Source organism: Saccharomycopsis crataegensis, assembly GCF_037102585.1.
Source record: "Saccharomycopsis crataegensis DNA, jcf7180000000084, whole genome shotgun sequence".
Taxonomy (NCBI): domain Eukaryota; kingdom Fungi; phylum Ascomycota; class Saccharomycetes; order Ascoideales; family Saccharomycopsidaceae; genus Saccharomycopsis; species Saccharomycopsis crataegensis.
Window position 1 is genome coordinate 1825519 of NW_027043829.1, and position 14242 is coordinate 1839760.

General features: G+C 37.3%; 8 protein-coding genes across 8 annotated transcripts; 6 read left to right on the forward strand and 2 right to left on the reverse strand. All coding sequences in view use genetic code 12, as the record gives it.

Moving 5' to 3' along the window:
• Positions 1-1497: 1497 nt before the first annotated feature.
• On the forward strand, positions 1498-3649 carry DASC09_037990 (Thi73 protein; the record flags this gene model as incomplete). The annotated part of the gene is made up of 6 exons (XM_064997398.1): positions 1498-1741; positions 1926-2209; positions 2378-2482; positions 2559-2849; positions 2927-3304; positions 3389-3649. 6 exons carry the CDS (start codon positions 1498-1500, stop codon positions 3647-3649), a joined length of 1563 nt encoding a protein of 520 aa, XP_064853470.1.
• A 646-nt stretch (positions 3650-4295) lies between these two features.
• DASC09_038000 (WD40 repeat domain-containing protein) lies at positions 4296-5975 on the forward strand (the record flags this gene model as incomplete). The annotated part of the gene is made up of 1 exon (XM_064997399.1): positions 4296-5975. One exon carries the CDS (start codon positions 4296-4298, stop codon positions 5973-5975), a length of 1680 nt encoding a protein of 559 aa, XP_064853471.1.
• A 312-nt stretch (positions 5976-6287) lies between these two features.
• On the reverse strand, positions 6288-6777 carry SFT1 (Sft1p; the record flags this gene model as incomplete). The annotated part of the gene is made up of 2 exons (XM_064997400.1): positions 6288-6542; positions 6748-6777. 2 exons carry the CDS (start codon positions 6775-6777, stop codon positions 6288-6290), a joined length of 285 nt encoding a protein of 94 aa, XP_064853472.1.
• A 625-nt stretch (positions 6778-7402) lies between these two features.
• SUP35 (translation termination factor GTPase eRF3) lies at positions 7403-9475 on the forward strand (the record flags this gene model as incomplete). Its single annotated transcript, XM_064997401.1, has 1 exon — positions 7403-9475. The coding sequence occupies one exon, from the start codon at positions 7403-7405 to the stop codon at positions 9473-9475; it is 2073 nt and encodes a 690-aa protein (XP_064853473.1).
• A 401-nt stretch (positions 9476-9876) lies between these two features.
• Positions 9877-10356, forward strand: ATP16 (F1F0 ATP synthase subunit delta; the record flags this gene model as incomplete). Its single annotated transcript, XM_064997402.1, has 1 exon — positions 9877-10356. The coding sequence occupies one exon, from the start codon at positions 9877-9879 to the stop codon at positions 10354-10356; it is 480 nt and encodes a 159-aa protein (XP_064853474.1).
• Positions 10357-10806: 450 nt separating this feature from the next.
• EMC5 (Emc5p) lies at positions 10807-11285 on the reverse strand (the record flags this gene model as incomplete). Its single annotated transcript, XM_064997403.1, has 2 exons — positions 10807-11088; positions 11160-11285. The coding sequence occupies 2 exons, from the start codon at positions 11283-11285 to the stop codon at positions 10807-10809; spliced, it is 408 nt and encodes a 135-aa protein (XP_064853475.1).
• A 478-nt stretch (positions 11286-11763) lies between these two features.
• On the forward strand, positions 11764-12672 carry DASC09_038050 (aldo-keto reductase superfamily protein; the record flags this gene model as incomplete). Its single annotated transcript, XM_064997404.1, has 1 exon — positions 11764-12672. The coding sequence occupies one exon, from the start codon at positions 11764-11766 to the stop codon at positions 12670-12672; it is 909 nt and encodes a 302-aa protein (XP_064853476.1).
• A 317-nt stretch (positions 12673-12989) lies between these two features.
• On the forward strand, positions 12990-14087 carry HEM12 (uroporphyrinogen decarboxylase HEM12; the record flags this gene model as incomplete). Its single annotated transcript, XM_064997405.1, has 1 exon — positions 12990-14087. One exon carries the CDS (start codon positions 12990-12992, stop codon positions 14085-14087), a length of 1098 nt encoding a protein of 365 aa, XP_064853477.1.
• Between the last annotated feature and the right edge of the window lie 155 nt (positions 14088-14242).

Consider the following 14242-nt stretch of genomic DNA (forward strand, 5'->3'; position numbering starts at 1 on the left):
AGGGCGTATTGAAGGTGCTTTTCATGGTATAATATTACTTATTGTTTATGGTTGATTTCATTTTCTCGATAATTCCAAAAGTGGAAAAAAAAAAAAAAAAAAAAAAAAAGACGCGTAACTAGTCAAGGTCACCCTGCTTAGTTCTAATATACACCTATAGATACTATAGTTAATCAAATGATCATTCGAAGAAGTGCTTTACCAATGTAATATCCAGGTGGTATTAGGATGAATTTTTTTTTTTTCCTGTATTTCCTAGAAATATCCGGTCAACCTCAGGAATGCCTTCGCAGTTGTGATATTCAGAAAACAGTTTAAGGCTTCCAATTTCTGTCACTATATTTTTGGGTATATATCTGTAACAACCTGTAACCACCTTATTGAGATGATCCACTCAGGATGATTTTTCTTTTCTAAGGTCTACTTCAATCGTATCTTCATATTTTTTCCCTTTTTTTTTCTTTTTTCGAAAGAAGAGTCTGGAAACTTAGAAATATCACATTTATGGATATGTGGATATTGATACAAATCAATAATCGACAACACCACGGCTTCTCTTTAATAGACATAGATTATTATGCTTGACAGGACAAACATAAATATCTTTTTATTTTGGTCCAGAAGTCGAGATCCGTACCTTTCAAAGGTACGAAGGTGATATGGTATGTCCACTCTTGACACAACTTCCATCAAATATTTGTACGCTTCGCCTACGCGTCAATATAATCCACCCCACTACCCCACTAAGCTTAAGATATATAGTATGTATGTGGGGGTACAGTTATTTAGGGAGTATTTTGGCTTTAAAGAAACATGTCTTGAAAGCTGCTATATTTATGTCAATAGCGTTGACCTGTTCCCAAGATGAACATATTTTTAAGCTGATCTATATCAGTATATGGCGCATATCTTGAAGGTCATCAATTATCTATATTATCACCAATTTTTGTCTCTGATGATTGTGAACATTTCATAAGTCGTAACCGAACCGTTAAAATTTAGTGGGGGTCATCCAAGCCTTTGCGTCATTACACATAAGAAAAGTCCGGGGTTGCAGGACCAAAATAATCGACGAAAATCGCTATCATCAATGTTAATCATTATGACAGGCCAGTTGGGTGCCACCATGAAACCAAGAAAGCAAAAGTACTCGCACACCTAAAATCAATAACATGAGAGTGGCGGTTGTCATTTGTTATCCTCAGAATGAAAATGAGGGTTCATGCAGCGGACTTTCAAGTTTGAGGGAAATGAGGAGAAAAGGAGATTTGATAGCCTATGGCCTCCGCCCTCCGCACTTCGTTTACTCGCTTTCAACTGTAGCTTCACCTATACCTGACAATGATGACCAATATGCCAAAAATAATTTAAAAGGTTGCCAGTTTGGTAGTTTTTTCTCGCATTTTTTGATTTTCTTTTTATTTCGAATGTTCTGTTCTGTGAACGGCACCAGAAATATCTAGTTCATTTTTCCTTCTTACTATAACAAGTCATACCATGTCTCAGAATAGAGCAATAGCTGACAAACCAGAAGATTCAAATATCGAGTTTGCATCCGAGAGAAGCTCAATCCAAAATAAAAATGAAGACGATATCAATAATCATTTAGAGGATGGAGTCATTTCACTGCAAGAGGGTGATGTCGCTTATACATTGAAAGATCTTAAGAGGCTCACACTTCGTTGTGATCTTATTATCATCTCGATGATCGGAGTTTGTTATATCTTCTTCTATATTGTTCGTATTTTCTTGCTATTTTGAACGACATTTGCTCTCACATAAAATTTTCCATTACTAACATTATTTGAAGGATAGTGAGTTTTTTCAAAAATAAACATCTTCTTCTTTAGAAATCTCTTTGCCGGTCTGAATTAATCAACTAGGAGATTGCAACTTCGAAGAAATTTACTAACATTTCATTATAGAAACCACACTTTCTTATGCTGCCATTTTTGGTATCAAAAAGGACTTGCACCTTGAAGGAGATCAGTATTCATGGCTTTCGTCGATTTTTTATTTTGGGTTTATAGCTTGGTGCTTCCCGAATAATTATCTCTTGCTTAAGTTCCCGGTATCATATTTGCTTGGGCTCAACATTTTCCTTTGGGGCATGTTCCTTTGTTTTCAGGCAGCTTGTAGTTCCTACGGAGGCCTTCTAGCTTGTCGATTCCTTGGCGGAGCGGTTGAATCTATTGCTGACCCGTCATACGTGAGTATAAATATTTCCTGATCCCTATAAACTGCTTCGTGCAAGACTGGACAGAGGCTCTATGCATGTTATTCAAATTGTCGCATGAAAGGTACAGCAGTGCGATCAACAAATATATATGCAGTCAGAATGACGACCATACGAATCAGCACACTAACATGAGAGCAGTTGTTGATTACTTCAATGTGGTATACCAGAAGAGAGCAGCCTCTTCGTATCGGTATTTGGTACACTTTCAATGGAATTGGGGTGGCTTTTGCTGGATTATTAGGGGTATGTATTTTTTTTTTCTCTTCTGTCACACAAATTTCCAGCCTTTTCTGACCCTGATATTAACAGTTTTCAACAGTATGCCATAGGGCACATAAAAGGTGCTTTACCATCTTGGAAATATGAGTTCATTGTTATTGGAACACTCTGTATGGCATGGGGAATTTTTATTTTCTTTGCGATGCCCAAAAATCCAATGCAAAACCGTTATTTTAATGATCGGGAAAAGAAGATCCTTGCTCATAAGTTGAGGGGAAACCAAACGGGAATAGAAACGAAAATTTTCAAATGGTACCAAGTGAAAGAAGCGTTTTTGGATCCAAAGATGTACCTACTATTCTTGATGTGTTTTTTTGGAAATATTCCTAATGTAAGTAGTATTTGAAGAGGGAAAAAAAAAAGGTTATTCATTAATTATCTTTGAAAATACTAACAAATTCTTTTAAGGGAGTCACTTCCAACTTTGGTACAATGATTGTCAATGCCCTTGGGTTCGATACTCTTGGTACCACTCTCCTTCAAATTCCTTACGGTGCTTATATTGCCCTTTGTATCATTTCTGCGGTTCTTATTAATGATAAATTGCACACTAAATTAAAGAAAAATTTCCGTTGTATCATTGCAATTTTTTATTTGTTCGGTAATGTTGCTGGTTCCGCTTGTTTGTATGCTGTTGATCAAAAACATCACGCTGGAAAGCTCATTGCTTACTACTTAACTGGGACTTACAATGCATCGTTTGTTTTAATCATGTCTTTGTCAACATCCAATATTTCTGGTTACACGAAAAAGATTATTTTTAATGCCTTTATATTTTTGGGTTATGTGAGTATTTAAGTTTTGTTTGTTTTTCGTTTCGTTTCTTTGCTTTTTATTTTGTTGAGTTTAATTACTAATGCCCTTTATTAGTGTGTTGGGAATATCGCTGGTCCTTTCTTCGCCAAGTCAGATCAAGCTGCCAACTCTTATCCATTAGCTTCCGGTGCTATGCTTTTCTCTAACGCTGCCGAAATTCTTTGTCTTGTGATTTTCTTTTTCTACGCCAAATGGCAGAATGAAAAACGAGACAAAGAGCAAGGTATAGCCCCTGGTCAGGAAGCATCAAATATTGAGGACAATTTTGAGGATTTGACTGATTATGAAAACCGCAACTTTAGATATATTTATTAGATTACGATACTTTAAATTGTTAAATTGTGTTTCTATAGAATTAGAAGGAAGACAGTCCTAAGTAGATGCGTAATGAAATTACGACTACTTGAGTATTCAAGAATACCTATAGATACCTACAACATTCGCAGTACAGGAGATATTGGCTTATTTGCTTCGCTTCTCAGGAATGAATTAAGAAAACATATATATATATATATGAAAAAATGAAGCAAACGAATGGAAGATCCGGAACTTTGTCATAGAACAGCAATTTCAATAAGTTTAAATCCAAATCTGTTGAAAATTACCAAAATAGAACACTAATACATAACTTGAATAACAAAAAGGCTCTCCAATATATATGTTATAGGAGAAACTCGCGTCTAAACGCGCTCCGGTTTTAGGATTTTTTTTTTTTAATTTGGCGACCCTCTTCCGGATTAGGCAATTTGTAAACAACGTCAGTAGAACCACAAAATCGATTTTTTTTTTCCTCAATTGATCTTTTCTTCCCTCCTGGTTCTTATGAGTTACTCTACACAAAATACAAGAGAAGTCTGGCCCAATTTATAATCAAAGTCACTACGGAACTACATTTAATTTCAGGACTATCCTTTTCAAAAATATCTATAAAAGAAAAAAAAATCAGAATTGATTAACCAACATGTCATTACTAGATACTAGAAGATCGCCATCAAAGAAGTATCAACAATATTATGACCCATTCCTTCTTCCAGATAACAATTCTCATGTGAGTTTTCGAAGATCTAAGTCTCCCTCCAAAAAATTATCTCCAATCAGGCATTCAGTTTTTTCCAATAATAACAAGTCACCTAAAAGGAGCGATAACTACCTATTTAAACCAACCCTTTCCTCTCCAACAAAGTTCAATGTTGTAACAAGTGACTGGAATGATGAAAACCCTCTATCAAAGGTTCCACTGTTGAGAAGTCAAAATAGCAAAACAAGTCTTATTGCATCACGCTCTCCATCACCTACTAGAAGAAGCATTAAGAAAACTTCGACTAATGATAGATTTATTCCATCTAGAGCTTCTAGTAGCCTAAAGCTCTTCAATGAAACTCAAGATGAACATCAACCCAATGCCACGGACTCACCAGAAAAGCATATTGAATACCAAGCGAAAAGAATCTACAAGCATTCAATGGCAGAACTCTGCGGGATCGAAACTGGGCAAAAGATTTTACATTTTGCCCCCTCATCTCCGGAGAGACAAAGTGGTCTAATATTTGACTTGAAGAACTTAACATTGAATGATAATTTAAGCAATGTTCTTGAGAAATCTAGATCAAAGAATAATCATACTGGGGGAATTAATCCGTCAACTGCATTAGCCAGATCACGTAAAATTCCAACCATTCCAGAAAGAATCCTCGATGCCCCAGGATTAGTAGACGATTATTATCTTAATCTAATGAGTTGGTCTTCAAATAATTTGCTAGCGGTGGCATTAGGCAACACGGTTTATATATGGAGAGCTGCTGAAGGAACAGTTAAAGCATTGACAAGTTGTGATGTTCAAGTGACTTCGGTATCATGGAGCGATGATGGAGCATACTTATCTATAGGGAAAGACAATGGGGCGATTGAAGTATGGGATATCGAAGAGGGTACAAAACTAAGAACCATGAGATTTGTGAACACTACACGAATAGCCTGTCATTCTTGGTCAAATCATTTGGTGACATCAGGGTCTGTATCTGGTAATATGTATCATAACGATGTTCGTATCGCTAAACACGCTATTTCGGAGCTTTCCGGTTTCCACAGCGCAGAAGTCTGTGGAATAAGTTGGAGAAAAGAAGGAAATCAATTTGCCTCTGGCGGTAATGACAATATTGTGAATATCTGGGATGCCAGATCATCAGTTCCTTTGTTCACTAAGAAAACTCACACTGCTGCAGTTAAAGCTTTGAGTTGGTGTGATTACCAATCTTCTTTACTCGCCACTGGAGGAGGCACAAATGACAAACATATTCACTTTTGGAACACAAATACTGGCAAAAGAGTTAATTCTCTCAATACTGGCGCACAAATAACTTCCCTACATTGGGGACGTTCTAGTATCGGTAAGGAGATCGTTGCAACTAATGGATATCCACATTATGGGATATCAATGTACCAGTATCCGACTTTACAAAAAACTGGGGAAATTTTGCATCCTCATGATGGAAGAATCTTATATAGTGCGCTAAGCCCTGATGGTAAAATATTGGCTACTGCTGCTGGTGATGAGAATTTGAAGTTTTGGAAGATTTTTGATTCTGAAAGAAGTGAGAAGCTTAATGACAAAGAAATTAAGAAAGTAATGACTATACGATAAGATTGACTATAGATATCGAAATTTTATAGATCTTTTGGCTTCTGATATAAAATCAGACTTATAGAATAGACGCTAATATCTAGATTTTTATATTAAAAATGATATGATGGGTAATTCCAATCATGTAAACAATTAATAATTTGAGGAAAATGAATAAACTAAAAAAAAACAAGCTGGAGAGGAGAGAGAAAGAAGAAAAAAAAAGGCTTAGCGGTATGATAGGAAAAGCAATATCATTATGGTACAAAGGTTTGGGATTAAATCAAAGAAGATAGTTCCTCAATTATCTGAAAAGATGAGGAAAAGGGCCACTTATAGCAACTTGAGCAAAGTCCATATTATGAAAAATAGCACCAACACAATCCCTACCGTTCTCCAGACACCGGTACCCATATTCATACTTCTTGTTAAACGCATTCCGCTATTCTTGACACTCTTCAACATGGAATCAAAATTATTAGAAAGGCTATCCATCACATCGGTGTGACTTGCATGATTATTGATATCTTCCGTGATGGAGCGAAGAGTTGATAGTTTGTTGGCCAAAAGATTGAACTGGTCATCATTCTAAACGGATGTTAGCCAGTGTTTCTAAGTAAAGAAAAATGAAAAAAAAAAAGAAGGAAAAGTGCCAAGTTTGTAAGTAGTCTTACCATATAGTAGTACATATATATCGACAGACAAAAATCCACCTGGCCATAAGATTATACACAATCATTAATTTGTTTTCAAGCATGAAAAGAACATTGAGTAGATGAGCGTCAACACATACCTCTGATTCTCTTTGACTGTATCTCGACATTGCCAACTACTGTTATTTTTAATAGTATAATTATAGATGATGATGGCACAATCTTCATCATTAAACTTTGTAGGGGAAAAAAAATAAAAATAAGAAGAGATTTCTCCACGCACGCCCTGTCATTCAAAACTGTAATAATTACCCGACTGGGGATGATCTAGTTATCATTGATCGACTTGCCATTGCGAAGATAAGTTGATAGTGCAAAGTGTCTATTCCGTAAATGATAATTGATTTGACACACTTGACCGGGCTGTAATGAGAGTGCTTTGTCTTATTATTCGCGACTAAAACAATCATTGAAATCACCTGCAGCCACCTTTCCTGAAATTCTCAAATCAAAAACAAGAAGCAATCTCAAAAGCAAATTTCCAATCTCAATTCAAAAAAAAAAAAAAGAACGAAAATTCCCATATATATTAGCATCGCATCTCTTTTCTCTGAATTGCATTGCACTATTATTGGGGACATCCTGATGTTCTCCTCGACATATCTGATCCGGGCAACCCCCAAATTGTCATTTTTTTTTTTTTTTAGTGATTTTAAAAAATTTTCCAGTTTGATTACATTAGAACTACTATACTAGTAGAAATAGTCAAAGGCCATAAGATCACTCAGTGTAACAATGTCCGACAACAACGACAACGTCAACAACCTTGCAAACCAATTTGCCGATCAAAACCTCGGTGACGCCTCTCAAGGCCAAGACCAAGGCCAATTCAACCCAGGCCAAGCCCAGGCTTTCAACCCAGCTGGCGGTCAACAACAGCAATACTATGGTAACAATAACAACTACTACCAACAGGGTTACAATAACTATAACCAAGGTTATAATGCCAACAACTATAACCAAGGATACAACCAAGGATACAACAATAACTACAGAAACAATTACAACAACAAGGGCTACAACAACTACAATAATAACAATAATAACAACAACAATTATAACCAAGGCTACAACAATTATAACCAGGGCTACAACAACTACAATCAAGGTTATAACGGTTATAACGCCAACAATACCAATACTAACTCCCAATCAAAAGGTATGACCTTGGATGACTACAAGAAACAACAAGCTTCCACCACAGCCGCCAAGCCAAAGAAGACTTTGAAGCTCACTTCTAGTTCAGGTATTAAGTTGGCTAATGCTCCAAAGAAGGAACAGCCAAAGAAGGAAGAACCAAAGGAAGAAAAGAAGGAAGAAAAGAAGGAAGAACCAAAGAAGGATGAAGTAAAGGAAGAACCAAAGGAAGAAAAGAAGGAAGAGCCAAAGAAGGAAGAAGTAAAGGAAGAACCAGCGCCAGTTAAAAAAGTTGAAAAGAAAGCAGCCCCAGCCGCCGCTGCAACCCCAGAACCTAAGGAAGAAGAAACTTACATTGATCCAGAAGTGGAAAAGGATCTTTTTGACCGTAAAGAAACCATGTCTGTTATCTTTATGGGTCACGTCGATGCCGGTAAATCTACTCTTTCTGGTAACATTTTGTTTTTGAGTGGGTCTGTTGATAAGAGAACTGTTGAAAAGTACGAAAGAGAAGCCAAGGACGCCAGTAGACAAGGTTGGTACTTGTCTTGGATTATGGACACCAACAAGGAAGAAAGAAATGAAGGTAAGACCGTTGAAACCGGTAAAGCTTATTTCGAAACTGAAAAGAGAAAGTACACTATTCTTGATGCACCAGGGCATAAGATGTACGTTTCTGAAATGATTGGTGGTGCCTCCCAGGCTGATGTCGGTATTCTTGTGATTTCCGCTCGTAAGGGTGAATTCGAAGCTGGTTTCGAAAAGAGTGGTCAAACTAAAGAACACGCTATGTTAGCTAAGGTTCAAGGTGTCGAAAGACTCGTGGTGGTCATTAACAAGTTGGATGATGAATCTGTCAATTGGTCAGAAAAACGTTACAAGGAATGTGTTACCAAATTGAGTCTTTACTTGAAGGGTATTGGTTTTGACTTGAAAAAGAATGTTTATTTCCTTCCAGTTTCTGGTTTCACTGGTGCTGGTTTGAAGGATAGAGTCACTAACTTGAAATATTACAAGGGTCCAAGTTTGTTAGAATACTTGGATGGTTTGGAAACCATTAACCGTTCGGTGAATGCTCCGTTCATGTTGCCAATTTCTGGTAAGATGAAGGACTTGGGTACCGTTGTGGAAGGTAAGATTGCTTCAGGCCACGTCAAGAAGAACGACACTTTGCTTATTATGCCTAACAGAGTTTCCGTTGAAGTGATGAACATTTATACCGAAACCGAAGCCGAAAATGAGATGGCTAAGAGTGGTGAACAAGTGAGATTGAAGATTAGAGGTATTGAAGAAGAAGAAGTTTCCCCAGGTTATGTCGTTACCTCTCCTAAGGCTCCAGTTAAGATTGCCACCAGATTCGAAGCCCAAATTGCCATTGTTGAATTGAAATCTATCTTGTCTACAGGTTTCTCTTGTGTTATGCATGTTCACACTGCCATTGAAGAAGTCACCTTCACCGCTTTGTTACACAAATTGCAAAAGGGTACCAACAGAAAGTCTAAGCACCCACCTCCATTTGCCAAGAAGGGTATGAAGATCATTGCCGTTTTGGAAACCACCCAACCAATTTGTATTGAATCTTACGATGACTATCCACAATTGGGTCGTTTCACATTGAGAGATCAAGGTGCGACTATTGCCATTGGTAAGATCACAAAATTGTTGAATTAAGAAAGTTTTTTGATACCTTTTGTTTAAACTTTTTTTTCTTGTTTTTACTCTCTCTGTCTCTCTCATATTTGCAAACAATAAATGTTGATTTACGTTGCCTTATTTACGAATAACAGAATAACGGCTGTAGTAACAAGACAATGAAAGAAAAAACAATTGCAACAGTTTATATGTGATGATGTACTAAACGCACCTCGCATCTCTAATAATTTTTTTTCACGCCCATTTTTGTTTTCTGCCGGGTAAATAAATGTTTCTGGCCGTCGATGATTGGCTAAACCGGTGCAGTTTACTACTGGAGGTGTAGAAAAAACTAAATTTGATAAAATACACCATAGGACAGTTGGTGAACCACCACGGAATTTATATCCAGAAGCAATAACATAGCACAACTTCACACAATGTTCAGAACTTCTTTGCGTCAAACTTCCAGAGCTTTCAATTTGGTTGCCAGAAGAACCTACGCCGAAGCCGCTGCCACCGGTGGTTTGAAATTGAACTTTTCTCTTCCACATGAAGCTTTGTATGAAAATGTCAGTGTCACCCAAGTTAATATTCCAGCCGTCTCTGGTGTCTCTGGTATCTTGGCCAACCACGTCCCAACCATTGAAGAACTCGGCTCTGGTGTTGTTGATGTGATTGAAGGTTCTGGCGTCAAAAAATCATTCTTTGTTTCTGGTGGTGTTGCTACCGTCCAACCAGGCTCTAAATTGTCCATCACCGCCGTCGAAGCTTTCCCAGTCGACGCTTTCTCTCCAGAAGCCATCAAGGCTAAGTTGGCTGAAGCTCAAAAGAATGTTACTTCTGCTGATGCTGAAGTTGCTGCCGAAGCCGCCATTCAAGTTGATGTTTTGACCGCTTTGCAAGCTGTTGCCAAATAAATGGATTGATATTGTTTTTGTTCACTTTGCCACTAATCATTGAAGAAAAAGCCAGGGTTTAATAACAAGTCAATTCAATGAAGAGATAATAAATAAAAAAAAACAGAATTTTAATTCATCATTTGTTAGTCATTACTTAAGTTACAAAAAGAAAAGCCAGGACTCCTCCTCTTTTTTTTTTTTCGTTTCCTAGGTTAATGCAATCATCCAAGTATATCTTTGGTATATTTAAAAAAAAGAATATACATATTCACGGTTCATTAAAGTTTTGAGTTGTAGAGTTTGTGTTACTGTTAGGTCTTTGAAGATATAATCATATTTTGTGGCTAGATTTATAATAATAATTTGTTCATCATTCATTGAATAACACAAGTATATTGTATAATTGTATAGACAGGGCACATTATGATTTTTTTTAGCAATAACACTCATAGAATATATAGACTAAGCTCACTCTTTGCTCATCACCCATTCATCAAATTCCCTTCTCTTTTTTAAAATGTCGATGAATGCTGCCTTATTCTCAATCTGCTCAAAAGGACCAGCCCCCAATTTCTCTAATTCAACAGTGGCTTTATTCATTTTTATAGGTTTAAATAATGCAGAGTCGTTTTGGGGAATCGCTGTATATATAGGATCATTTTCCAAAAGGGTGTATTGATGAGGAGATATCACCGCGATAAGTGATCCAATCACAAATAATATAAGACCGGCAATGGCTTCTAGTTTGATCTTAAAAAATATAGTCAGTATAAAAAAAATATTATTATGAAGTTCAATTTAATGGTTTGAAATATACACACGTCCAAAGGAAGTTCCAACGTCGAAGACGAGGATTTTATGAATTGATTAAATTCGTATGACGAGTAGCCGGAGTGGGCTATTAATACCGTTCCAATAAGATAAGCTATTCTGGATACTATGGACATGTTGTTTTTTTTTGGTACTATTGCCACCTGTTGGATAGATATTAATATTGGTAATAATAAAAATTGATGATAGGCGATGATCGAATGTTTGTATGGTGAGGTTACAGCGAAAAAAAAAGGAGACGAAACGCTGCGTGCTCTTAGTAAATTGTTCACTATCGCAATTTGGGCACAATATATGGCGATTATTGCGATTATTATTACCATTATTAGTATAATAGTAATACTAATATTCAATTGCTACTGTGGTATTCTTATTAGCGAAGTATGTATTGTGTTGTGGGTGCACTGTTTGTGGTGATGACGGTGTTGCCGATCCTGCCACACAAAGTGTAGAGATTATTACGATTAATCAGCAGCATTTTTCTAACAAATATAAATACACATCTTCCTCCCCTATCCTTATCACATTAAACATCTAATACATAATAACAACAACAACAACAACAACACCACCGAATTAGTCCTCTCTTATATAATGGCTTACTCAGATCACTACATTAAACTTGCCAACGGCTCAAAGATTTCCCCTGTGGGGTTTGGTACCGGTACCAAATGGTTTAAAACTTCCAATCCAGACGTGGCCGATGAGAAAACCGTCGAAGCCTTGGTCACTGCTTTGGAAGCAGGCCAATACCATATTGATACTGCGGAGATTTATAACACACACATTGAGGTTGCCACTGCGTTGAAAAGGTTCTTTGCTGCCAACCCATCTGTCAAAAGAGAGGATCTCTGGATCACTGACAAGTTCACCCCAAAGAGTTTGTCGCCATTGAAAGTTGTCAATGAGACTTTGAAAGAATTGGGGACTTCATATTTGGATTTGTATTTGATCCATACTCCTTTCCTTAAAAAGCTCGCAGAAACTGATGATATTTCCTTGAAGCAAGTTTGGCAAGAAATTGAGCAATTGTATGAAGAAGGAAAAATCAAGAACATTGGGGTTTCCAATTTCAGACCTCAAGATTTGGATGAGTTACTTTCTTTTGCTAAACATAAGCCTGTGGTTAACCAAATTGAGTTCAGTTTGGTGTTGCAAAACCAATCGAAGGGTATTTACGATTACGCCCAAAAGCACGGTATTGTGCTCGCTGCCTACTCTCCATTGGCTCCGATCTACAAGGCCAGTGGTCCAGACTATGCTAAGTTATCTAGCAAGTTGGAAGAATTGGCAAAGAAGTATAACAAGACTACTGCCCAAATCGCATTGCGTTGGGTCAACCAAAGAAATGTCATCATCGTGACTACCAGTGCCAAGAAGCAGAGAATTATCGAAAGTTTGGATATTTTTGATTTCGAATTGTCTAAGGAAGAAGTTGAAGAACTTACCAAACTTGGTGAAGAATCACCAGAAGTCAGACAATATTGGGAAGGTCTCTATTAAGCTGATTCTCTTTACTCTTCTTCTTTTCAAGGATGATTTTATGATATTTAGAATTTCAGTTTAGTCGATGATGCTTCAATAATATATAACAATGATCAATACTAATACTGTAGAAATAAAGAATGAATAAAATCTTATCTTAAAAACTAAATAAAAGATGACTTTGAATATTTCTACTTTATTAAAGCCCAAAATTCAAACGGTTTTGAGTCACTGTCACTGTCTATGCAGTTTTTTTGCGACATAAAATTTCAAGGGCCATTTATCATGTTGGGGAGGTTTGTCATCCTTGAAGCAAGCAACGATCGATTACAAAAATGGGTGAAGCCACTAGAGAATTCCCAAAGTTGACTAATGACTTGATATTACGTGCCGCTAAAGGTGAGAAGGTCGAGAGACCACCTATGTGGATCATGAGACAAGCTGGAAGATACTTGCCAGAATATCATGAAGCCAAAGCTGGTAGAGATTTTTTTGAAACTTGCCATGATGCCGAAGTCGCTTCCGAAATCACCATTCAGCCTATCAACCACTTTAATGGGTTGATTGATGCTGCCATTATCTTCAGTGATATCTTGGTGGTCCCACAAGCCATGGGTATGGAGGTCAAGATGGTGGAAGGTAAAGGTCCAACTTTCACAGATCCTCTCCGTAAACCAGAAGATCTCCACAAGTTGAATATGACCCCTGATGTCACCAAAGAGTTAGCATGGGCATTCAAATCGATCAACTTGACAAGACACAAACTTAATGGGAGAGTCCCATTGTTTGGGTTTGCTGGTGGTCCATTCACTTTGCTCTGCTACATGGTCGAAGGTGGTGGTTCCAAGATCTTTAGATTTGTGAAAGAATGGCTTTTCAAATACGAGTCTTCCTCTCTTGAGTTACTTGAGGCTCTCACCAAGGTTATTGCTGAATTCTTGGCTCAACAAGTTGTTGCTGGGGCCCAAATCTTGCAAGTGTTTGAAAGTTGGGCCGGTGAATTATCGCCAACTGAATTCAAAAAATTCCTTTTACCATTTGTTATTAAGGTGCGTGAATTGACCCAAGCAAGACTCTTGGAACTTGGGATCACCGAGAAAATCCCAATGGTCATCTTTGCCAAAGGAGCTTGGTATGCTCTCGACTGGCTTTGTGACAGCGGTTATGATGTGGTATCCTTAGATTGGCTATACGATCCAAAAGAAGCCGTGAAGGTCAACCGTGGCAGAGTGACTTTGCAAGGTAACTTTGATCCAGGTGTGATTTATGGTACTAGAGAAAAAATCACTGAAAAAGTTGAAGAAATGATTGATGGTTTTGGCGGTGGTAAGCAAAATTACATTATCAATTTTGGTCATGGGACTCATCCATTCATGGACCCTAAAAATATTGACTGGTTTTTGAAAGAGGCTCACCGTGTCGGCAGCAAATAAACAGGCCAATGCCCTTCATTTTCGCTCGTATAAGTGTTAAGTTTTTTTTTTTTTTTTTTTGGTTCTCTTCCTAGTTTGTAATGCTTTGTTCCACTGTTTTTTTTTTTTTGGCAAAGTTTACACCAAAGCTGTTCTAAGCAACTAAGAAGTCTCTC